This window comes from Sciurus vulgaris (genome assembly GCF_902686455.1).
Source record: "Sciurus vulgaris genome assembly, chromosome: 16".
Taxonomy (NCBI): Eukaryota; Metazoa; Chordata; class Mammalia; order Rodentia; family Sciuridae; genus Sciurus; species Sciurus vulgaris.
The window spans coordinates 38,167,710-38,193,445 of NC_136477.1; the positions used below are offsets into that span (position 1 = coordinate 38,167,710).

The following is a 25,736-nucleotide window of genomic DNA, read 5'->3' on the forward strand; positions in this document are numbered from 1 at the left end:
GGGGACAATAAAGTCAATGCTACCTCATTAAAATCTAGACAGTCTTCAAAAAAGTGATCTTTGAATTATATCTCAGTAATGAATAAATGTGTTTGTCCAATAAATGCAGGAGTAGAGAAAGGCCTGGAAGCATAGTGTCAGGGTATCTTCCGCATATTGTGAACTGGTTCAGTATAACCAATGTCAAAATTGAGAAGTAGGAATGGAACAAAGCATAAAAGCATGAGAGTAAGATGGGCCAGAACACGAAAGCCTTGGGTGATCATATGAAGGCCTTCAATTTGATCCTACAGGTCAGAGATCATCTGCCAACAATCCTGGTCTAATTTAGAGTACCACATATTTTAATGAATCTAAATTCCCCTAGGAAGGACATGGTAAACTCTGATTCCCTTCACCAGAGTCTCCCCTACTCCTTTTTGTCTTGAACAAAGCCACTTCATACATTTGAATTACCTATTTGGTCTGGATACCAGTTGACTTTAGAATGTGGGCAAGGAGAACCATCAAAAACTTTTATTGCAACAATATCACGATCAGATGTCTGTTTTAGAATAGATCACTCTTGCAGCAGTGTATGATTGACAGAAAGATGTCGGAACGGACATAGGGAAAAGAATTAAGACTGGATGTGAGGTGATGAGACCCCTGAACTAAGGCAATGACAAGGAGGAGGACATAGGAAATGTTGAGAAGCATATTCTTCTAGGATATTGACCCAGATTAAGTGTGGAGGGTTTTTCTCACAGGAAGTCTTTCCTCTCCTCGGCTCCTTAACCTTTCAGTTTGATTCTTGTCAGATTCTTCCACCTCCATAAAATGTTCCTTCATCTAAATTAGCACTTCTCAAATTTTACTATGTGTCAAGATCATCTGAAGGGTTTGTTACCACACAGATTGTTGGGCTTCTCTTTTTTGAAACGGGGGCTCTACAATTGTCTTTTTGACAAGTTTTCTAGTGATTCTGATGTTCTTGAAGGGCTGCAACCCCTCTCATTGCTGATGGTCTTTATTGAGGTCAACATTTTCTTTTTTGTGACAAACAAGAACTTGGGGAAATTTTAGTGGATTCTTTTTTACTTGAGAATAATGACACTGTGTCTCAACTCTAAAGAAATTTGTACTCTATAAAGCTGAATTCTCCAGGGGAGAGTCATTATACTGCATTGACAAATCAAATAAAGAATAAGAAGTTCAAAGCTGGTTTAAGACATACTTTAGTTGTTTGAAGCAATAATGAATATAAAGAGATTAAGGGTAACTTAACATCTTTAACTTTTCTAAAGGTACTTAAGAATCAAAATATCTTCACCTTCAATGAAAGAAACAGACACGAGAGTGAGACAGAGTATGAATTACCTTACTTCGTTTGTAAAATGGTGTTATCCAAAAGACTGTACTCAAGAACATTTCCCCCGACTTTCTTTGCTTTTCTTTCTCTCCTTTTTCTGCTACTCCAAGACATTACCAAAATTGTTAGTAAAGAGAAAATTTGGAAGGTCTTAAATTGCGGGTGATTTAAAAAAACAAAATGGTGTTTTCAATGATTTTTGTGGATGGTACATTTTTATTGTAATAATAATGCTATGGCATTAGTGTCCAGACTTGGTTCCTATGGCTATCCTATCTTTCAAGGGGGAGGCTTAGCTCATAGCATTCGGACCCTCCGTTCCCTTCCCATGCTTCAGTTCCTGAGCATTTCAGCTGTGGTGTTTGGTATACAGAGATTCTCTCTGATTTGTTTAAAATAAAGGAGAAACGGTGTCTGTTGTTTGACTAGAGTCCCCTCTCTCCTCCCAGGTCGGGGCCGGACTTCAGGCCCCGCCCCTCCTGGTCCAAGGCCCCGCCCCCATGGTCAGAAACCGCCCCCCGACTCGAAACAGCCGCCGCCCTTGGCGCTCGACCCCTCCCCGGCGCTCGCGCCCTGCCGCTCGCCCCGCCCTCTCGGCCGGCTGTCGGGCTGGCCGCGCGCGGAGGCGCCTGCTCAGTGCGGCACGCGTCGCGCGAGGGGCGGCGACGCCCGCGGGCGCTCAGGCATGGCGGCGGCGGCGGCAGCAACGCTGGGCAGCTGCTCCGGCGCGGCGTCCCCGGCGGTGGCCGAGCTCTGCCAGAACACCCCGGAGACCTTCCTGGAGGCCTCTAAGCTGCTGCTCACCTACGCTGACAACATCCTCAGGTGCGCGCCGCGGGCAGCGGAGGCCCGGCCTGGGCGTGCCCGGCCGGATTCTGGAGCGCGGCGAGGCCCCGAGAAGGGACAGGGGCCTGAGGGCCTCCAGGCCCACCCCTCCCGAGCAGAGGAAGTCCCTCTGCAGTTGTGACTCGGCTCCGCTGTCAGGGTGCCGGGGCCAGCTGCAGGTCTCCCGGGTGGGGCCGGTGGCCGGGCGGCGGGCGGGCGCGCCCCAGTCTCGGCCGCTCCTCTCCCGGTTAACCGGCTCAAGTGTCCAGACGTTATCGGTAACACGTATGCTCTCCACGGCGTGGATTTTACCCAGCCGGGTGGCCTACATTGCCATTTGCTTCTCAGAAGTTAGACACTGATACAGTGATGTTTTCCTCCCATTTTGTGAATATCCTAGTACTAAAGCATAAGACAACTGAACGGTGGATTTTCAAATATTTGTGGCTTTTTTCCCTGCCCTTTGTTGTCGTTGTTGTTTATTGAAACGTTATAATAATTTAAAGTCAAAAACGATGATAGAAATGGCTGGATTCTATTTTTTTTTTTCCTACCGGGAAGTGAATCCAGGGACTCTTAACCACTAAGTCACATCCCCAGCCCTTCTTTGAATTTTATTTAGAGACAGGTTCTCCCTGAGTTGCTAAGTGCCTTGCTGTTGCTGAGGCTGGCTTTGAACTCAGGATCCTCCTCCCTCAGCCTCCCTAGCCCATGAGATTACAGGCATGCGACACTACGCCCGGCTGGATTCTATTTTTCAAACATGACCCTGTAATTGAGTACAATCACCTTGGAAGGGAATCATTTGTTTCATTCTCCTGTGAGCAGTACTCTGCTAGAACTCTTAAGGACCCTGTCAGATTGGGGAATTGGGAGGCAAGTTTGAATATTCGTTTCTTGAGTCTTTACCTCAACTCCTCAGATCAAATGATGTGCGTCTTAAAGGACGGTAGTATGTGGGGAGGGCAGTGGAACAGGAGGTTCAAGGAGCTCTGGGTGCTTTAATGATTATCTCTCTAGACCTCCATGATATCTAGGTTCTTTTTTCCCCCTTAGCACCTTGGTGCACTGACTATAATTGATGGTATATTGACATGAAGCCTAAAAAGAAATTCTCAAAACTTAAGGCTGTAGATTTCATGTGACCCAATTTTTAGAGACACTAGTTTCAAGTATAGTTTTAAAATTCTTGGCAGTTAGGGAACATTTACTTTGAAGTAAATTGAAGACTGAACATATGAGCCCTTGCTATGTGCCAGATGCTCTGAGGGATGCAGCATGTGGCCTGATCACAGCTGTATAATTGTGACCTGTGTGAGGGTCACTTTCCTCTTCTGTGACACCTCAACTTACATTTTCTACCTTGGGAGAACTTTACAGCTCTTCAGAGTACAGGGATGCTGATAGACTGTGAATGAACTCAGGCAAGGTTTTCCAGGCCCCATCAGCTGGAAAGCCACCAAACTCTCTAACCCTCACTGTTCTGTAAAGGGAGGTGGCCTTGTAAAGAAGACTCCTACTTTCAGTCCTGGAAACCAAAAATGCTGAGATTACCATTTTTTAAGGAAGGATAGCTTTGCTTGCAAATAACTTTTGGCATCATAATCATTATTGTGAACATTTACTAAACTTTTAAAAGAAACTTAGCCTGCTGTTAATTCATGTTATAGTCTTTTATGGCTTACATTTCTGATCTTAAAAGAGTTTTTTTCCTAAAAAGAGAATTAGGTGTTTGGAACTCATACAAATGGTATGAATAACTACCCTTTTTAGTTTGTCTCAAGTAATAGTGTCCTGATCCTTATACTCTTAGAATTGAAACTTTTTCAGGGTTTTGAGAGACTACCCTTTTTTCCTTGTCCAAATTCAGTGACTTCCTAACCTCTTAACAGAAAAACTTCCTTTTTGGTCCCCAGCCACACATTACAGACAAGCTCATTTAACTTGTTTGAAAGTAGAGAAAATTGAGACTGTTTTCTGTTTCTTTTGCTGTTTTGAGAAATCCAGTAACATTAGAGGTGAGGCACTATGAAAGGGTGTTTGTGTCTCTTGCTTCTAACTCAGTCTGACATAGTATTTTATAGAATGACTGTTGAAATGAGAATTTCATCAGTAGATTTTTTAAAACTATCCTTATTGCTATAAACACTTAGTTGCAAGTAAAAATAATATATTTGGTTAAATTTTAAATTTCTGCTTTAGATTATGTTTATCTTATCCCCATCTAAGATTCATAAATCTAATTCAATTACAGAACAAAATATAGTCTATATGCAAAGATGCCATTCACTTCTAGATAATCTGTCCTCTGATGTCTACTTTCTCAGAAAGCTTTACTAATTTCACTGACATCCTACATGAGTTTCTTTGCTAACTTGCTCCGTTCATTCTTCAAAATACATAAATTTGATTTTTCACTAATTTATTTTGCAAACTGCACACAGTAATTGATTATGAACAGCACAGGGTGTGACTAAGAAGAGTCAACAAAGTTGTTTCTTCAAAGAACAGAAATATATTGGGGAGAAAGATGGGTAGAAAGCAGCTGTGACATAAAAATCTAAAAATAATTCCAAGACAATATTTAAGAATTTACATGTTTATGTAAGGAGATAGCAGGGAGACATAATGTTAAACACTTTTGGGAATAGAGGTTTGGTAGGGTGGAGTTGCAGAGAATATATATCTGGCATGGTAGGCCAAAGAAAGCATTTGTAGTTTCTGGAGTCGGAGGCATATGAAAATTTCATGAGAAATAATAATATAAGAAGACATAAGTCTTCTTATAATAATATAAGAAGACATAAGACATTGATTTTAGTTGTGAAGCTATTGAGTAATTGTAACTACAAATACAGACGGAATGGAAAAAGAAGTATTATAGATAAGGATTGACAGTTCTTAATGACTGCAAGGAGTGGAACTGGAATGGAAAACAAAATCGAAACTATCTTCAGATTTCTAAACTAAGTTATACTGCCACCTGGAGAAATTGAAAGTGAGTAGTTAATTGAGGATTGGTGAGGTTGCAGGCAGCTTGTGTGGTGGAAAGTATGTAAACTTCATAATCTGACAGTAAGTTTATATTGTAGTCAGCTGTTTTCCTTAAAAAAATATATATGATCACATGCAATTTATGTACACTTTCTGGGTTTCATTTTCCTCATTTGTAAAAGAAAAGTGCCTACGTGATGATATGTGATGATCTTTTAGTGATCTGGAAACTAAGGTGTAAAAATTTTGTCTGATGATAGCAACAGAGAATGGTAGAGTTAGAACCAGAGATCATTCTCACATCATTCTTAAGGCTGGAAGCTGTTTTTGAAAAATTTAGGTGTATCTCAGAATAGCAGTTTTCCTTACAGATAAAGTTTTTAAATGAACCACAAACTGGCTTTTGTGATTAGTAATAAAAATAGACTATTGGATATACTCATGTACTATTGGATATACTCATGTACTATTTTTATTTATGTGAACCCTTTCTGGGATTAGGCATTCTAAAGAGGAAGATGGCTAATAAATGATCAGATACACTCAGTTCTCAGCATTTGTGAAATTCTGAAATAGGGATGAACATTTTTTTCCTGAGATGCTATTGTTACTGTCTTCTGTCTTACAATTTTAGAAATACAATTGATTTTTACTTTTAAAGTGAAAAGTATGACTTTCTTACCACTCAATTATAAAAGCAAAGTATATTTTCCCATAAGTTAATTTGGTAGGTAACTATGGGAGTAAGACAACTAAGAAGACCCGAAAGTATGTTCAAAGTGATGGTGCCCTCCAAAAGAAAAAAGAAAAAAAAAAACCAAGCAAAGATGCAAAGTAATTGCTAACAAGCAAGATAAATATTACCAGTTGCAGAAATAAGTTAATGGACAACAGAGATTGAGAAAACACACACACACACACACACACACACACACCAAACAGCAAAACTGAGAAAACGAAGTTAATGGATGAAAATCAAGGAAAAATTAAGGTGAGCCTTAGGGGTATCTTATATAGTGCAGGATAAAGAGTACAGTAATGAATGAGCTCAAGGATGGTGGACATGCTGAAATAATGCTGAAAAGTACACTTTTCTAAGGACAAAAAAAAAAAGTAGGATCTGGTGTGTTTGAGATCTGGTGATCCTTACTCCAAATAATCCAAGTCTTTGAAGGCTTTGGAGGCAAACTTTTTGTATCAGTCTGTGCTTAAGACCATGCAAGTCTGCTCAACACATTACTAGAAAAAGATAGGATTGGGGAAATTGGACATGACTCTCATTGTTGGATCCTGTTTGTAATATGAACAAGACTAATGAATGGTATGTGATGATCATGTGGAGATCTGGAAACTATCGGGAAAAAATAGATAATTAATAGTAGAATATGATAATTAATAGTAGAATATATCATCTGGTGTTACTGACTTTTTTTTTTTTTTTTAACTTTGTGGCATGTGTCAAGTATCATGAAAAGTTGTTTCACTTATTTATAATAAAATAGATATATAATGCATTTTATAATGTTTGATTAAAAAGGGAGATAACACTTATGACACAATATGGCATGAAAACCAGGGATGCTGAACATTCTGCTATGCACAGGAACTGCCCCCAGCAACAGTGACCCCAAAAGTCAGTAGTGTCAAGATTGAGAAATCCTGATCTAATCTAATACACTGGGGGGATGGGGGAGAGGAAGGATAAATTTTTCTTTGTGTTTTTCAACTACCTATGATCCTCAAATTACATGTGGTGAATGACTTTTTAAAAATATTTCCAATTCTTTGTGGGCCTATAACTTTATAAAACACAATGAAAATATCAAATTGCCATGAAAATGATTGAAAACAATTTCTGTATTTCTCACAGAATGGTAGCAAAGAGTTTGTAGAACAGCCACCAATCAGTGACATTTTGAATAACACTATTTAGAATTTTGTCTCTGAATATTCAGTAATAAACAATTTTTGAAACTGGGGGAAAAGGTTTAAAAATGATTGATTTAGTACTTATGACAATTTGGCAATAGGGAATTATTTGATGGAAGACATGCACATTTTGTTAAAACTTGCACTTCAATTAAATTTTTTTTTTTTGTTTTGCTTTTATATCAGATTATCTAGAGAACATAGGTAGTTAGGACAAGGTAGTTAGGACAGTTGCTAGCATTTGCTTACCCCCTATTCAATACCCTGAGCAGATAGTCTTAACCTTCCTTCCTGTGAACCCCTGAGGTAGCCACAAAATCCAGCTTAACTTAGTGCTTATGGGATATAGTACCATTTTAAGGCAGTTGGTATTATCATCCTAAACTATGTTGTGAGGTCTTTTAAGTTTAATACTGTGATTATCTTGTGTTTTCTTTCTGATTTTTTTAAGTCTTTTTTTTAAAGAAAGGTTATTAAGAGATTATTAAAATTCTCACATCAAAGCTTTTCATGTACTGATTATTCAGCCCATTTATACTATTCAAAATCTCATGTATGAAATTTTTTTATATTTTCCTTTTACCACCATACCACCATACTTCCTGTGTCAATAATATATCTTGAACTAAAGCAGAATCTATATTGAAAATGGTCCTTAGTCTAGGGAAGAAAGATCAGGTGAGTATAAAGGTATATCTAGGTTCCATGTTTATTGGGAATAAAGTCTTTGAGAAACTGTAATCCATTCTTATATAGATTTTTAGTTTCTTCTATTCATTCATTGCACAAATATATATTAACCACCATCTATGTGTCAGGCATCATACTAAATGATGGGGAGTCCTTCAGAATAAAACAGACAAAATCTTCCACCCCCTGTCTGGAGCCTATGTGGCTGTTTTGTTTTGTTTTGTTTTGTTTTGTTTTGTTTTGTTTTGTTTTGTTTTTTAGAAACCTAAAAAGACTCAAAAAAGTGTCAAACTGTAACAGCACAGAATTAAAATGTCTCATGGATTTTCCTTATGGTGGCAATAGTACTATTAGCTGTGACTCGAAGACTAAGGTTATACTAAATAAATATGTATACCTAGGTAAGAATCATAAAATTATGCTACTTTTCCAGACTGCTGCCTCTTTCATTAAAGTTGGAGTCTGTATTATGTAGGAGTATAGCCAATACAAAATGCGAAATGGAATGCAGAATGACTGTGAAAAGTATAAATTGTTATATGTAATCTAACTTGTTTTCTTGACAGAAACCCTAATGATGAAAAATACAGATCTATCCGGATTGGAAATACAACTTTTTCTACTAGACTCTTGCCTGTCAGAGGAGCTGTTGAATGTTTATTTGAAATGGGCTTTGAAGAGGTAAGTATGTGTAAGGGTTTTCTCTCCCCTCTTCATGTACAAAGCAATCATTTTAATGTTGGTAAATAATTGTTTGCATAAGATAATATATTTTAATTAAATATATTATAAATATTTTATAAATATAAAAAATTATTGAAATATAAAATAAATATATTATAAATATAAAATGATATTATAAATATTAAATATCATTTTGAAAATCTGTAGAACTAATTATTCCTTTACTTATTAGGTTTTGAAAGTTACAGTAAATGTATTTTAAAGTCAAGAGTAAAATAACAACTCTCCACAGGAAGTTTCTTACAAATCTCGACACTTAGGAAACATGAAATCCATGGACCAAATGTGATTCACTTCAGACTTTTAGCAAAAATATGATTCATTAGTAAATAAGAATACTAGTAGGATTTAACCACCTGTCTCCAGTAGGAATGAAGAGTCTGAAGTAAACAACATCTGAGTTTGTTTATCACACAAAAGATTTTCTTCTGTGACAGGAGTACTCTCAGTGTGTTTTCTTGTCTTATTTCACAAGATGACTGTGTTGTTTCTGTCTTTTGGAATCTTATATAGTTTACTTTTATAACACAATAAAAGTAGTTGTAAAAATTATGAATTTTTGCACAGTATGGTGGCAAACACCTGTTATTCCAGTGGCTCATGAGGCTGAGGCTGAGGGAGGAGGATCAGGCGGTTAAAGCCAGCCTCAGCAACTTAGCGAGGCACTTAGCAACTCAGCGAGACCCTGTAAATAAAATATAAAAAAGGGCTGAGGATGTGGCTCAGTGGTTAAGCACCCCTGGGTTAAGTCCTCAGTACCAAAAAAAAAAGGAAGAAGATTATCAACTTTCTTTGTATATCCTTAACAGTTGAATCAGATTATGGAGATTCAGTTGTCTTGTCTGCAGCAGTCTGACTGCCGAATTGTTTAAGAGATACTTTGAGCTACTATAGGATTCACTTTTTTTCTGTCTCTGCTTTCCTCCCAGATTCTATTCCAGGCTCTGATGAAACAGTAGTAAGCATATATGATCAAGTATATATGGAGCTTGTATTCTAGTAGATTAGACAGTAGACATGGACTCGAGAGGTGTGAAGAAGAAAGCTCAGGGTAATGAAATTTAAAAAAAAAAAAAAAAATGACCAGAATGGCAGACAGCTGTATAACAATGGTCTTGAAAGCCTCTGATGAGATAAAGCCAGGAACTGAATGACAAGAAGCAGCTCAGGTACTTGAAACTTTTCAGGCAGAAGGATTAACATATGCAAAGGTTTTCTAGTAGGAATAGCTGTGACCCAAAGTGGTTACAGAGGTAGGCTGGCAGGAACCAAAATAGGGTTTGAGAACTGTGGTAAATACTGGACTTTATTCTAAGATATAAAAACACTGAAAGGTGTTAAGCAGGGAAGAATATTTTTTAAAGATTTTTCTAGGTATTTTAAAGGGAATATTCTGGCTTTTTGGGAATAGGGGCAAGGGATGGTGCAGGAAGACCAATTAAGAAAACTTATTAGTTTACATAAGGGATCGTAATGGCTTGTAAAAGTTCCTTGAGGACAGAACTTTGAGTATTTTTTTGTTTCCTGTGTTGTTAGCTCCTGGAGTAGTGCTTTTAAACATTAGGTATTCAGTATTTGTTGAATTAAGTACTGATAGCAGTGGAAATGGGGAGAAATCGATGGATATAGGATTTCTTTTTGAAATGGAATCAACAAGTTGTTGAATTGGATGTGGGGTATAAGGAAGGGAAGGAATCGGAGACTTAGAGGTTTTGGTTTGTGAAACTAAGTGGACAGGAATACCATTTAATCGAGATGGAAAATTCTTGGAGAGCAGGTTTCAGGAGAGGAGTCACTACCTGTGTTTTGGACAAGTGTAACTACTTGACCGTTAAATACTATTCATGTACAGGTATTAGGCAGTTAGATATATGAGTATACAACTCTTAACAAGGGTTTGGGCTGGGGATGTAAGTTATGGTGTTACCTGATTATAGAACACAGAGACATCCAGACATAGAGAATTTGAAATTATAGAGGGAAAAAAATGAGAGCATCACTGATTTGTTCAAGGAGATGCAGATATTGAAACTCAAATTAGGTAGGAAAATTGGATAGTTGACAACTGTAGACTGTACCCATATCTCATTGTTGAATGTTGTCACAGATTTGGGATCATATTTGTCTTTCATTCTGTAGATGTTTGAGTGCCAGGTAGGGTAACCAACTGCCCTAGTTTGCCCAGTTCTGTCCTGGTTTTAACACTGAAGTTTCTATATACCAGAAAACCCATCTCTGGCAAACTAGATGGTAGGTCACCCTGGTGCCAGATAAAAAACTATTCTGAGAATTGGTGTTGTATTTGATGCAAATAGAGTTAAAATTTCAGAAAAGGTTGGCATGTTTTGATAAAAATAAATTGTTCTTAAAATACATTATCTTTAAACTTCACATATCAGGACATAATATTAAATAAATGTTTTATCAGGGGGACTACATAGTGAGAGGAACTAATGGAGCAGAAAGTAAACTCTACTATCAAAAATAAATTTTTAATTTTTAAGTATGAATATAAGATCTACCCTGAAATTTGCAACTGAACGTTACAGTCCTAGACACTTATAGATCCTCTTGTCTCTGAAGCTGATTCATTTTAATGAAAATTGTGAAAACAAGGTTGAGAAAGACTGGATCCAAATGGATATATGACCCTATAGTTTAGCTTAGTAGAGTGGTTCTCATACAGGAGCCATACCTGCTTTCCACCTGCACCCTCTTCCTCATCCAGTGAAGATGGATCATCAGAGATTTGTGAGGGCAGTTTTTATTGTCTTAATATCTGAAAGATACTGCCAACATTTAATGAACAGGGGCAAGGTTTGCTAAGCAGGGAAGGAATCACTACCTATGATTAAGAATTATGTGCAGTGAAAATTGTCTCAGCAAAAATTCAAGTTTGTTGAATCCTGGAATTCTTGTTGACTTTTTAAAATGTTCTTGGATCTATTGCATTAAACCTGTATTTTTGCCCTTTTCTGAAATGATGGTGCTCTTGTTTAAACGTTTGGCCACACCCATATATTCTTTGAGGACTGATTGTGAAACACAGAAAGAAAAGGAGCAGGGCAGGGACAGGGCAAGAGCAGCATCTCTGTCTTACTGGGGCCCTCTCTTAGGTGTCGACTGAGATCTACATCCAGATACCTGACCTGCTGTTTTTCATATTTCAATTCAAAATCTCACCAAATTTCTTTTTGGTAGTAGAGTTCAATTTCAGCTCCTTTAGATCCTTCCATAACCTGTTTACCTGCCTTTCTCAATGCTGCTAAACTAACAGTGTGTGACCAGATGTCTCCATATCTGGAAGCTACGTATCTAGTCTCTTCCCAGGCTTTAGCATAAGATATGAAGTGTTTCCTTTTTTAAAAAAATTTTTATTAATCTTATTTTTTATTTGATACATGATAATTCTACGTTTTTATAAGGTACCATGTGATATCTCAATTGCTATGTAAATCAGGTAATGATCAAATCAGGGTAATTAATATATCCATTACCTTAACCTCTCACATCTATATGGTGTGTACATTAACTATTTTGAGATATTACAATACATTGTTATCAACTGTTATTTTGCCATAGAACATTAGAATTTATTTCTCCTAATTATAGCATTGTACCCATGTACCCTCTCCCCAGTTCCCTTACCCCTGGTTTCTATGTTGGAAACATCATTGTGTGTGAATTTTTGCCAAGCATTTTGTATGTAGTTATCAAAGTTGTAGATATGTTCTCTATTTGTACATCTCTTGAACTGTTTGTGCAAGCTTATGGTTTTTGATCTCCGTTCAGTCTAAGATGGGGTCAATTATAGCAAAACAATTAAGATCATACTGTTTGAAACAGCAACTTGGGAGGATAAGGTGGGGAGACTGCAAGTTTGAGACCGGCATGGCAACTTGATGAGACCCTGTCTCGAAATAAAAAGATTCAGGGATATAGTTCAGTGATTAGAGCACATCTGGTTCAATCCCCAGTACAGCCAAAAAAAAAAAAAAAAAAAAAAAGATCATTCAGTTTGAATCCTTCCTCTGCTAGTTATTCTGTAGCATCAGGTAGGTTATTTAACTTCTCTGAACCTTCATATTTTCATATAAAATGTGAAGATAAACATAACAGGGTGGGTTCAATGTGATTGTGAAAAATCTTTGAGATAATGTATGTAAAATGCTCGAATAGTACCTGTAACTTTAACGCAAATGATAGCAGTGTTTTGTTGTTGTTGTTTTTATTTTTTGTTTGTTTTTTAAGCTATTGTGGATAACACATGGACCTTGCTGACCTCTTCTAGCTTTTTTAAAATGCTCACCATCTACAAGTCTTTCTATACTACATAATGCAAAAACCTTGTGTCTCATTTGCAGTTGGCAAAATTATTATTTTATCACTGTAGGTTCTTAGCACTTTGAAATGTGAGTATGTTTTCATTTCACTGTTTTCTTGGTTTTCTAATTTGCCAACTATTTTAATTGTGTGTTTAGTTATATTTATTTCATCTTAAAGCCTTCTGATTATACTATGGGTATTTATTAAATGATTCTAAAAGTATGTTTTTGTTTTGTTTAGACCACATTTTTATTACTGTTAATAACCCATAGATATGGGCTGTAAGCTCAATAGTAGAGCACTTGTCTAACATGTGCAAAGCTCTGGATTTTGCCAGCATTGCAAAATAATCCAGTTTTGAATTGACTCGTAGTGAATACTTCGAAGCTAGTCTTTAAAGACCTGAATTTAGAAGAGTCATAGGCTCTTATATAACTTCCTTTTAAAATATATTTTAATTTTTAATTGACATAGTAATTACACATGTTTATGTGATACAATGTGACATTTTGATGTGTATACAGGGTGTAATGATCACATCAGGGCAATTGACATATCCATTACCTTAGACAAGTATCATTTCTTTGTTTTGGAAACATTTAAAATTTTCTGTTAGCTAATTTGTTGAAGTAGTCAATTAATAATTAATTGACTACTTTAATTATTAATTATTGTTTTAGTAATTAATAAAACAATAATTCAGTTAACCATAGTTATCCTGCTGTGTTATATAAATTCTTATTGCTCCTTTAGTATGACTTTCTCTACTATTGTTATTATTTCGTAGGGAATAGGAATATGTATTTTGCAACTCTTATTCCAAAAAGATATTTTTCTAAAGGTCTTTTGAACTGTATTAAACAAGCTGAGTGTTATTTACTAACAAGAAGACAAATTTTCTTAATTTTCTGGTGTGGGTTTAGGCATTATCTAGCTTTGTATTAAAAAAGAGTTATTATGTTTAAAAAAAAAAAACACAGTTGTTAAAATATGATGCATTCATTGATGTATTAGGCCAAAGGGCATGTTGGAGGAAAACTGTTCAACTCTTGGTGGCCAGGAAGCAGAGCGAGGGAAATGTCACTTCAGGAAAAATGGATTCTTCCAGGTCTTGCCCACAGTGACCTACCTCCTCCAGCCATGCCCCACCTACCTGCAGTAATTGCCCAGTTAGTCCATTTAAACTAGGATGAATTGATTAGGTTATAGCTCTCATAATCCAAACATTGCACCTTTGAATATTCCTGTATTAACACAAGAACTTTAGGGAATACCTCATATCCAAACCATTACATTTGTCTTTATTATATATATCAGTATAAAACAAAGATTAAAATTTTTTCCAATTTTATCCATTCCAGGGAGAAACACATCTTATATTTCCTAAAAAAGCTTCAGTTGAACAACTACAAAAAATTCGTGACCTGATTGCCCTAGAGAGAAGTAGTAGATTGGATGGATCAAGTAAGAGCCACAAAGTAGAATCATCTCAGCAACCTGCAACCAGTACCCAGCTTCCTACAACACAGTCTTCAGATCCTAATGGGGTAACTCAACACACAGGGGACCATCAAGGGCAGTCATCAAATCTACCCTCTGCTTCAAAGGTAATGTTAGAATTAAATCTTTTTTTTAACCATTCTCTCAAAGCGTTGGAACAGGAAAAGCTTTAGAATATGTTATGATTTTTTTCTGAATTTATGGCTCAGATATTCTTGGTTCTTACAATTCTAACATATCCAGATTTCTTCAGTGCTTTAAATTGTTAAATTTGTGCAGAAGTAGAAGAAGAAATAACTTTTATTTATATTTTACAACTTGTGGCTTATTGCTTCTGAGGTTTCTTTATCATTTATAAATATATCTGTTATCTTGCCTTAGGACTTAAATCAGTTATACAAATTAGCATGTTTTTAACTTAAAACAAATGGACTTGCTGAATAGGAGTATCAACATCAAATTAAATTTTCTCTAATTCACTGACATTTTTATTTGGTGGTGCTGGGGTTTGGCTCACACATGCTAGGCACACACTCTACTACCAAGTCACATACCCAGCCCTTTTTATTTTATTTTATTCTCTTTTGAAACATGTTGTCACTATGTTTCCTACATTGACTTTGAACTTGAAATCCTTTTGCCTCAGCCTCCAAAGCTGCTGCAATTAAAGGTATGTGCTATCTCACCCAGCTTATTGCATTGATGTTTCTAATCCAAATTTTACCTACTGTTATTTGCCATGAGAATTATTAATTCCAACAGCCCAACCATTGTCAACATCTTAACTAAATGAAAAATTAACTTATTTGGATTTTAGGTAAATAAAAATACATTCATATATTAATAGTGGATGCTGGAAAATTAGTGAAGTTTAGTTATTGGCATACATAGATGTATACTTCAAAGAACTGAAATTGATTTTTGGTATCTTACAGATATTCTTTATAAGCCTAAATGATTCCATTTTTTAGAAAATATTCTTTTATAAAAATTCCTTCTGATAGAGCTCAATAAGTATTCTCCCAAAAAAAACTTGACCACATTTTATTTTACAAAATATCTTTCCTGAACTAAGTTGTATTTTGATAGTGTTCTGGCTCAGGAAATCTCTTTATATTTCCTAAATCTTCTTTAACGTTCCTTTTTTTGCTTCTTACCCTTGCAGTTAACCTGGGCACCATTAAAAAACATAAGGTCATTCTATTGCCAAAACTAACTCTATAGTTTGGAAGAAAATAAGCTTTCTCAGAGATGTATGCGATTAATAATCTATTTTTTATCAACTCTTACTTCTCCAGTCCTGGAAACAAAATATTTTTTTCTGTGTTCGGTAAAGGAGTTGGAAAAAAATTGAATGACTCTTGTTTTTTTTTATAGGATCCCTGGAATATACATTTTTTTCAACATATCTGTAACAGTTTATTTAGAGAAATAATAGGTCACCATCAAGTTGGATTCCAGTAATGCAATATATTTTTATACTTTGTGTAATTTTTCATCTTAGGCGAATAAGTAATGAGCAAGTCACTGTGAGGGAGTGTGGCACATAAAAACAAATAATTATATAGTCTTCAGGGATCTTAAAATTTTGTTGGAGAAACAAATTGAACAACATCAGAAATGTAAATAATTCATGATATGTATAAGAACCATTTAAAGGTACTAGGTTGCTGTGCCTTTTTTTTTTTTTTTTTTTTTTTAAAGATGTTTATAGTTATACATAGTAGTTGGGTTCATCCCAATAAACTTACACCTCTATGGAAATTGATTTCAGTTCATTGATCACCCTGTTTTCCCACCCCTTTTCCCTCCTGTCTTCTCTCCCGTCTCCCATCTCCTTCTGCTACTTCACTTGACTTCCTTTCACTCGTCTGTTAATTCATATTTGACTTTTTTTATTTTATCCTATCCTTCCCTCCCCCTTTCCTTTATTTTACTTTAGCTTTGACATATGAGAAAACATTCTACCTTTGAGTTTCTGAGTTTAGCTTATTTCACTTAAATATTCCCTTTTCTATCCATTTAGCAGCAAATGCCATGATTTCATTCTTATTTTAATTCATTCATCTATTGATGGACATCTGGGTTGGTTCCATAATTCACCTATTATGAATTGTGCTGCTATAAACATTGAGGTGACTGTATCACTGCAGTATGCTGATTATAGATCTTTGGGGAAAATACCAAGGAGTGGGATAGCTGAATCATACTTTCATCCCTAGTTTTTTGAGGAATATCCATACTGCTTTCCAGAGTGGTTGTACTAGTTAGCAATCCCCCCCAAAATGTTCAGGTACCTTTTTCCCTACAACCTCACCAGCATTTATTGTGGTTCAGTATACATATTCCTTAAAGTATTTTGTTATTTAAACTTTTAATCACCATTAGTTGCTGCCATACAGAACTTAATAGTTATTTTCTCCTGCCTTGCCCATCTTGAGTGGGACTCCAGATAAGGTTATGATGGACCAAAGTCAGGGAGCAAGAGAGAGATTTAAACATTTAACCTGTATATAAACTAGATAAATCCTGATGAACTTGTGTAATTGTAGTTCTTTGGTTACAACTGTATCAAGCAAAATTTTGAAAATATAAATCAAGATGATAGTCATTGTTGAAATATGCTCTAGTGCTTTTCCTTTAAGATTCAAAACAGCAAAAACAATTTTTAAAAGTTAAGAGTTCCAGAATATTAGATGCATTATTTCCAGTTTTATGATTTTGTCTAAATTGAAAGCGTTCTGAATTATGATTTGCTTAAAATATATATTCAGCAGTTTACACAGTCCAAATGTATGCAATTATTTGACACATGACTACTTTTAGAATGTATACGAAATTAGGAATTTTTTATGAACTCTCAGTTACAGTTGTCTTTGAGGTGTACTGGCATGTATTTATTTAAAAGGATTATAATTTGTGATTATTTCATTGAAATTTTTAAAAGAATATAGTATTGACAGTACTGATCAAAAATAAAATGAACTTGTTTTGTTTGGGGGTTTTTTTCATTTGCTTTTGCAGTGCTGAGGATTGAATTCAGGACTCACACGTGCTAGGCAAGCATTGTTCCTCTAAGCTATGTCCCTACCAAGCTAGTTAATTTTTAAACTAATTTTACCTCATAAATCAATAATAAGGCAGCATTTTAGTCTGAATCTTTATAAGAGAAAAAATCTTCTGTTTGGTTATAACATTTAAATGTTCAGTTTCTTGTTTATGAAACTACCACTCTTAAAGTAATACCTATATGCCCTTCATTAGGGGATTGTTTAAATTGCAGTATGTCCTTATATTGGCATATTTAGTATCTGTAAAAAATGATATTGGCTGTTTTGAGATGAAAAGCATTATTATATGGGAAAAATATAAACTGAGAATTCTAAAATTAAACAGCATAAATAGTTTATATGTGTGTAACATTTCAATTTCTCCTATTTAAAACATGCATTCTGTCTCCTAGAGATAAACCCGCATTCTCCCTTGAATGTGTATTCCTTGCTTTACCCCAAAGGTTGTTTTCTTTTGAGATCTCCCCCATTCTCCCTTGAATATGGATCTACTTTCCCAGCTACACCACTGTCTGTGCCCTTTAGAAAGTAATAAAAATAGAAACATACATACATATATGTGCAAAACAAGAAGGTTTAGAGAGCACTACATGGACATAACCATAATTTCTTCTGAGTAGTGAAGTTATGGGTTATTTCATATTATTTGTACCATTCCTGAATGTTTTGCAACAACATTTATTACTTTTATCAATAGGAAAAGAAGTTTTTTTGGTAAGAAGTAAGTTTATTGAATTCCAAGTTGATTAAAAAGGTCATTTAAAATGTATTATTAGATAGAACCTTTGTTTAAAAACAGACTTTAAATTTAAAAGCCACAAAAATAAAAGGATGCATAAAGGTTGAAAGAGGACTAGTGGGCTTATAAAGCCTTGCTCCTTTATCAAAGAAGTGAATTTACTAATCCATCTTCCACTGATGATATCACATGATTTGACAGAATTACATGCATTGAACTTTTCTTATAAAGGCTTAAATATATCTCACATCAGAAACCAAAATAATTGGAAGTATGATTAGTGAAGAAAATGTCTCTAAAACAGATTTCACATTTTAAACTACCATTTATACTCCAAATAACTTTTATTCTGTCAGGCAATTAACTGCTGCCTTATGTAGCATTAGTACATGGTTACCCAGCTGCTGTAATCGCCATGCAATCAGCAACCTTCTATTTTTATGGCTTAGTTGTTTTCAGAGTTGTGCCAATGAATATGTAAAGAAATAAGGCAAGAAAATAAACTATTGTTCAAGATCATTTGGATGCCATTAAAACCACAATGAATGAGGTAATTTCCAGATTGAAAAGGATTAAATTGAAAATAAAAATACTCTGGATGAGTTCTTACCCTTTCAGTAAATGAAAATCTGCATATAAGAAAAAGATACCACTTTAAATACCTCATTTTTATAAAAATTCTGAATAAAAATGTAAATTTTTTTTCTGGCTTTATATTGGTTCTGCTAAAGAAGCATATTCTTCTCCATGAAAATTCCCTGTATTTCTTATCACCAAATTAGTATCAGATTTCTTCTGTCTGCAGTTGGCATTCATCCCTTCTGTTTTTAGGGGTTTTGTTGTGGTGGTGGTTTTGGGGTTTGGGATGTTTGTTTGCTATGCTGGGGATTGAACCCAGGGCATATGTTCTACCACTAAACTACATCCCCAGTCCTTTTTGTAGTTTTATTTTGAGACAAGGTCTTGCTAAAGTGCCCAGACTGGCCTTGAACTTAAGATCCTCCTGCTTCAACCACCTGAGTTGTGAAATTACGGGTATGTGCCACTCCATCCAGCTCATCCCATAGTTCTTTATAATCTGTTTAAGCCATAGTTGAGGCTTAGTTAAAACTACATCATATAATCTATAATCCATTTAACCAGGCACATTTGAACTTCAAAACTTTGTAACATGATAACTGCAAAAGGAAGAGTGAGCATGCCATTAAGCATGTTACTTTGAACCCCCTCTATTTTGTAGCATTTTCTCCCTTCCTCAGAGTAGCTTCTCCAATCTGTGAGGGAGCCACTATTAATCCACATATTAACTATTATTATAACTTAACTGCTTTACTTTTTGGACAAAAAACAAACAAACAAATAAAAGTTCAGATATTGTTTTCCCACATCCCAGTGGAGTGTTCTATACTTATTACCAAACCCAGGTTAGGAGGCTCATCCCATGGAAAAACCAAGGTCCTTGGGACTAGGGAAGAAAGAAAAGCTTTATTCAGTGACTAAAGAATGGACGAGTGGAAACCTATGCTTACAAGGCAACTTCTCAATTCCAGGGAGTTGAGGGATTATAATATAGAGTAAGATTAATGAGGGAGTCAGGGGCTATAAAGGGCAAAAATATTTATGTCTTTTCTGGGAATAGGTGCTACTTTTTTTTACTCCCTTCATGGTGTAATGTTTCCAGTCACTGTGGCTGGTAGGTGTCTTTATCTTTGATGGGGAGAGTGGACTTTTGAGAGATGAAGCAAGTCTAGGTCAAGTTAACCCTATGTTATTATATTATTATAGTATTAGACAAAACACTTCTTGAAAGATCAACATGTCTGCTTACAGGGCTGAGTAGAATCTGACCTTCAAAGGTTAAACTTAGAAAGGAGACAGACACAGTATAAAAACAGATGCTAAGCCTTTTCATCCTATTCTAGTCACCCATCAACATCCAGCAGAAGCACACTTCAGGTCCCTGAAGAGTAACCTAGTCGACTGCTATCATCATAACCCACACATTAGAGGTGTTCTGGTACAGTAAAGATAATGGGAAACTAATGTATTTCCCAGCTGTGTGATATCCCAAATCAGTGATTTTTAAGTCAACTAAAAGCAAATGAAGCTAGAGAATTGATTCCCACCCTCCTTGGTACCACCTTGGTGCACTTAACCCACTCTGAAACACCACTTGTACAACTCAGTCTTTTGAAACTTGCTTTCCTTGTTAACACTATTTATTACAAGACTGTACTTATTAAGATCAATGGTCTCCACTGTTGCCAAATTTAATGGATTTATTTCAGTTTATTTTTACTTAACTACTCAGTGTCTTTAGCTCATTTGGTCATTTTCTACTATAAGTGATTCAACTACTGATCCAGTTGCTCATGTCAAAAATCTGTTGATCATCCCTGACATATTTCACTCCTTTTCTAACTGCTTCTTGATTCTACTTCCTAAGGTTTTTTTTTTAATGTCCATTCACTTTTTCTAACAGTATTTTATGAGTACTCTAGTTTAAGCCCCCACCTTTCTTGGAGTTCTCCAATAAGCCACTCTCAGATTTTCTGATGTCCCCTTTTTCCACATAAAAGGTAGAGTGGTATTCCAAAAAAATACAAATCAGATCCTTTTATTCCCTTGCTTAAATCTCTTTAATGTCTTTTATTATAATGGAAAGAGACCAGAGAGATCTAGCTACTTCTCAACCCAACCTTATTCTCAAATTTCTCTTTCCACCATTTTCCCCTTAGTGTTTACTCTGTGTACTGAATATCTTGATTTCTCTGAGCCTTCAGACTATGCCAAGTATATCCTCCTATGTACATCCTCTCCAGCTGCCTTCCCTTGATTATTCTGACAGGAGTGGTCTTTTTCCTTTCTCTCTGCTAGCCTTTTCTTTTCCTTTATATTTTATCACAAATGTCATTTCTTTAGGGAAGTCTCTATATAGAGCCCCAGTTGTAAAGTCTCATTTTACCCTTTGTATTTGCTTTATAATGCTTACATATCTGTGAATACAGTTATTTAACTTACATTATATCCCCAGTACCTAGCAAATAGAGGATCAATAAATATTTGAGTAAATGAACTTTGTTGTATTAGTATATATTCATAGATTGCTTGCTCTTTGAAGGTAATGTCCCTGTTTATTTTGATCTCCATTATTTTTCCAATATCTAACACATTCACACAGACAAATATTTGTTGAGTTACAATAGTAGTTCTGTCATGTAATGCTTTTTCTGTCTTACATCCATCCCAGTGCTTACTTAACTGTATTTGACAATGGTTTGCATTTTTTAATTGATATCTCTACCTTTTAATATGTATATTTAACCAATTCATATTTACTGTAGTTGTTAATATGTTTGAATTTATTTCTGAACCTTATTTTGTGCTGCTAATTTTTTTTTTCCTCTTTTTGTTTTGTTTGGCTCAATCAAGTTTTCTTCCATTATTGCCCTTCTTTAAGAGTTAGAAAATCATCATCCTTTCACTTTTCTAATTATTGGTCTAAAATTTCTAATGCAAATATTGAATTTTGTATTTTTTTTCAAAAAAAAATTTTTGTTCCTTTGTCACCTTGCTTATGAAAAAAAAAAAAAATGGGAGATTTTGCTTTCCAGTTGTGACTAAGTACTTAGACCAATCAAAACTTAAGTTTTGCCAGTTTTTGTTTGTTTAATTGATTACTTTTAATCCCATTCCTACTCTTGAGTGTCTTATTTATTTATACTATTTATGTAGGCTGCATATTCACATACTTTTTAGTGGTACTGGAGATTAAACCCAGTATATGATATTTTTTGACTAATTTACCTAATAATTCTTTTAGGTAAGATTTTTGGAGTGACATTTTTTGTGTTATGCTACATCTAAAAGTGTATTTATTTTGTTCTACATGATTTGTTTGGCTAGGCATGAATTCTATTATAGTCATTTTTTTTCTCAGAATTTCAAAAATTTTGCTTCTTTACATATGTTTCTTATTGCTTAATGGCTTTTAGAAATTTCTTTTTTAATGATGAGCTACCACCATATATGCCTAATTTTTGTTTTGTTTTCCATTCATACTGGTTATTCACTATATGAAATTTACTTCTATTATTTCTTTGAGAAGTTTCTTTCTTACATTGTTTCTACCCTCTTTCTAGAATTCCTGTTAACCAGATTTGGAAACTTACAAATTTATTTTCAATGTCTATTCTTTTTATGTCTCATTCTTAGAAAATGCCTTTGCTAAGTCTTCTGATTGATTGATAATTCTTTTTTTGTTCTTTTTGGTATCATCTACGCTTTCATCATTTTGGTGTTTAAATTTTTATTTCTACGATCCGTAATTGAGTCTTTGAATACAGATGGCTTGAGTTAAGGTTTTCCAACTTTACGATGGTACGAAAGAAATACAATACATAATCAGTAGAAACCATACTTGGAAGTCTGAATTTTGACTTTTCTTGGGCTAGTGATAATGATGGGCAGTGGCAATGACAGTGACCTACAGATTCCAGGCAGCCATCATCACAAGGTAAACAACTTATGCTCCAAAGTACTGTCTTGCTACACTATAATGTTCAGTAGGTTGGGTATATTAAGTGCATTTTTAAGTTAAAGTATTTTTAATTTATGATAGTAAGTTTATCAGGACATAACCCCTTCAAGTCAAGGAGAATCTGCACAGTAAATCTCAAATTGCTGAAGGTACCCTTTTTTTAGTCTCTTCTGTTTAAATTTTTTTTTCCATTTTTTAGTTGTACATGGATATAATACCTTTATTTTATTTATTTTTGCTGGTATTGCTGTAGGATTAGTTCTTCTGATATTGATTCTAATAACTCTCCTTAGCAGTATGAGTTGCTTTTGTGGATCCATGTGCACTTGACAGTTCCTGCTTGCCTATATGTAAATAATTGCATTTGTTTCCAGGAACCTTGAAGGGGGGTCAAGGCAGGCTGCATGATACAAAGTGTCAGAAGCGACTGGTTCAGATAACTTGGTTACTCCTTTTCTTTTAGGAACCTAAGCATGCCTCACAGCTCAAAGGCATATTTTTTCCCTCTATTGAGGATATATTTAAACAGGAATATGCCATAGATTCCAACAGCAGAAAGAGACCTTGAAGTAAATAGTAGAACGGCTGGTCTCTACAGGAAAATTATGTAGTCATTTTGGCTTTTCCCTCATTGACGTGCCAAGACTCCTTTGCTCTTGGAATTTAATTTTTTTTTTTTTTTTTTTTTTTTTTTTTTTTTAGTTGTGGATGGACACAGTGCCTTTATTTTATTTATTCTTTATTTTATATGGTGCTGAGGATTGAACCCAGAGCTTCACACATGCTAAGCAAGTGCTCTACCACTGAGCTATATAAACACAGCCCCATCTTAGAATTATTTTGAAAACATTTTTAACCTTTCATCACCACTCAGTCTAGGGGTGCATGTTGCCTTGGTTCTTCCTTTATTCTATTCATGTCTGCTTTTCCTCTTTTAGGAGTTTCTAGATTTCCTAATCCCTTAAAATCTTGCCACCTGTGTTAGTATCTTGATTTAAGCAGCGGTTAAGAATTCTGCATATTCTTGTTTAAATATGTCCTCAGTAATATAAGTAATATATTTAGAGGGAAAATATAGATATATGTTAGATTCTGAACCAATGTGGCTATAAGGTATTATATTTGGGGTATAATTATTGTATCTCAGTGAATCCATACCATTTCACTCTATGAAATCACAGAACTATAGAGGTTTTAATATGTTTCATTTTTGTAGCACATAGTGAAAAGCTAATTTCAGAATTTTTTTTTTCCTATTAGGTTACTGCTGATTCATCCATTCTAAAAGTTCTTCAGTCCAACATTCAGCATGTGCTACTCTATGAAAATCCTGTTCTCCAGGAGAAAGCATTGACTTACATTCCGGTCAAAGAACTAAAAAGGAAATCACAAGAAAAGTTGTCCAGAGCTAGAAAACTAGATAAAGGTAGTGGCTTTCCATAAGAATATATTGTTAAATATGCATCATTGCTAATTAAATACTGGACAGTGCCTTTTTCTTATACTCTGTAAATAACCCATTACTATATAGATTTTTTTATGCTGTTATTTTGTTTAGTTTTATGTGGTACTAAGGATTGAACGCAATGCCTCACACATGTTAGGCAAGTGATCTGCCATGGAACTATAGCCCCAGCCCACTATATAGATTTTTAAGAAGTATAATTATAATAGATATATCTTAACTTGTTAAGAAAATTATTAAATTATAAAATATGCATACTATTCTAACCATTTTTAAGTATAGAGTTTAGTGCTGTTAAATGTATTCATGTTGTTACAAAATCATGACCACCATCTAGCTCCATAATTCTGTCTTATAAAACTGAAGCTCTGTGTCCATTAAAATGATCATCTGTGTTCCATCCACCCCCCAGCCTCCAACCTTTGGTAATCACCTTTCTACTTTCTGTCTCTACAATATTGACTACTGTAAATATCTCATACAAGTGGAATCAATGCAGTATTTGTCTTTTGGGGACAGGCCTTTTTTCCCTTATCATAATTTCTTCAAGATTCATTCATTTTGTAACATTGCAGAATTTTCTTCATTTTAAGGCTGAACATTATTCTGTTATGTATATATACCACATTTTGTTTATTCATTCACCTGTTGATGGATACTCAGATTACTTTTATGTTTTTATCTATTGTGAACAGTGCTGCCATGAACATGGGTATAAGGATATCTCTATGAGACCCTGGTTTCAATTATTTGAGGTATATACCCAAAGGTAGAATTGCTGGATCATATTGTAGATCTTATTTTTAATTTTTTTGAGGATCTGCTGTACTCTTTTCCATAGAAACTGAACCATTTTCTTTCCTTCAGTGCCCAGGGGTTTCAGTTTCTTTACATCCCATCCAGCATGTACTATTTTCTGGGGTTGTTTTGTTTTGTTTGTTTCCTTTTATAGTAGCCATAATAAGGGTAAGGTGGTATCTCATGGTAGTTTTGATTTGCCATGATGTTGATTGGTCATTTGTATATCTTTGGACAAAGAGCATTCTTTTAGAAAGCTCTTTTTTTATTTAACAAATATGTATATTCAGTTTAATCATTGATAATGGAAATGTTTTTAGGTAAAGTAGAACTTTAACCCATGAAACAGATGGTAGCATTATTAGTAAATTTAAATTAGTGAATTTTAAAGTGAATCTGACAAAAACCATTTTCAGAATTAATCCATATGATCAGATCACTGACTTTTTGTTAATAGAGACATTATTGAGTGGATTTTGAAATTGTTTGTATAAAGTCAGTGCTGATACTTATTGTTTCACCAAGCAAGTAATTTAATCTCTATGCCTCAATTTCTATTGAAAATGGGAATGATAATTTTAATAAGATAGTACATTTAAGCGACTCAGATACAATGCCTGCTGCATTCATCGTCATTGTTTGTTATTGGATGGTTGGTTATTGGATATTTGTTGTTATTGATGGTCCTAGGATTTTAATTGTTAAATTTTCCAACTACAGTATTTTTACTTTGAGTTATTATGTAATTGGTTCTTATCTCTAAG

The 25,736-nt window shown here is 34.9% G+C and overlaps 1 protein-coding gene across 2 annotated transcripts in view; it reads left to right on the plus strand.

The window, feature by feature from the left end:
- Positions 1–1,979: 1,979 nt before the first annotated feature.
- The window catches only part of NGLY1 (N-glycanase 1), a 53,251-nt gene continuing 29,494 nt past the window's right edge, over positions 1,980–25,736 (plus strand). The window contains exons 1-4 of one of the 2 annotated variants that reach the window (XM_079114278.1): positions 1,980–2,176; positions 8,356–8,470; positions 14,221–14,466; positions 23,970–24,135. In XM_079114278.1, coding sequence (XP_078970404.1) covers positions 2,037–2,176; positions 8,356–8,470; positions 14,221–14,466; positions 23,970–24,135 — 667 coding nt within the window. In that variant the 5' untranslated portion in view covers positions 1,980–2,036. The remainder of the gene's footprint in view (positions 2,177–8,355; positions 8,471–14,220; positions 14,467–23,969; positions 24,136–25,736) is intronic. The other variant, XM_079114277.1, reaches the window with a different exon arrangement.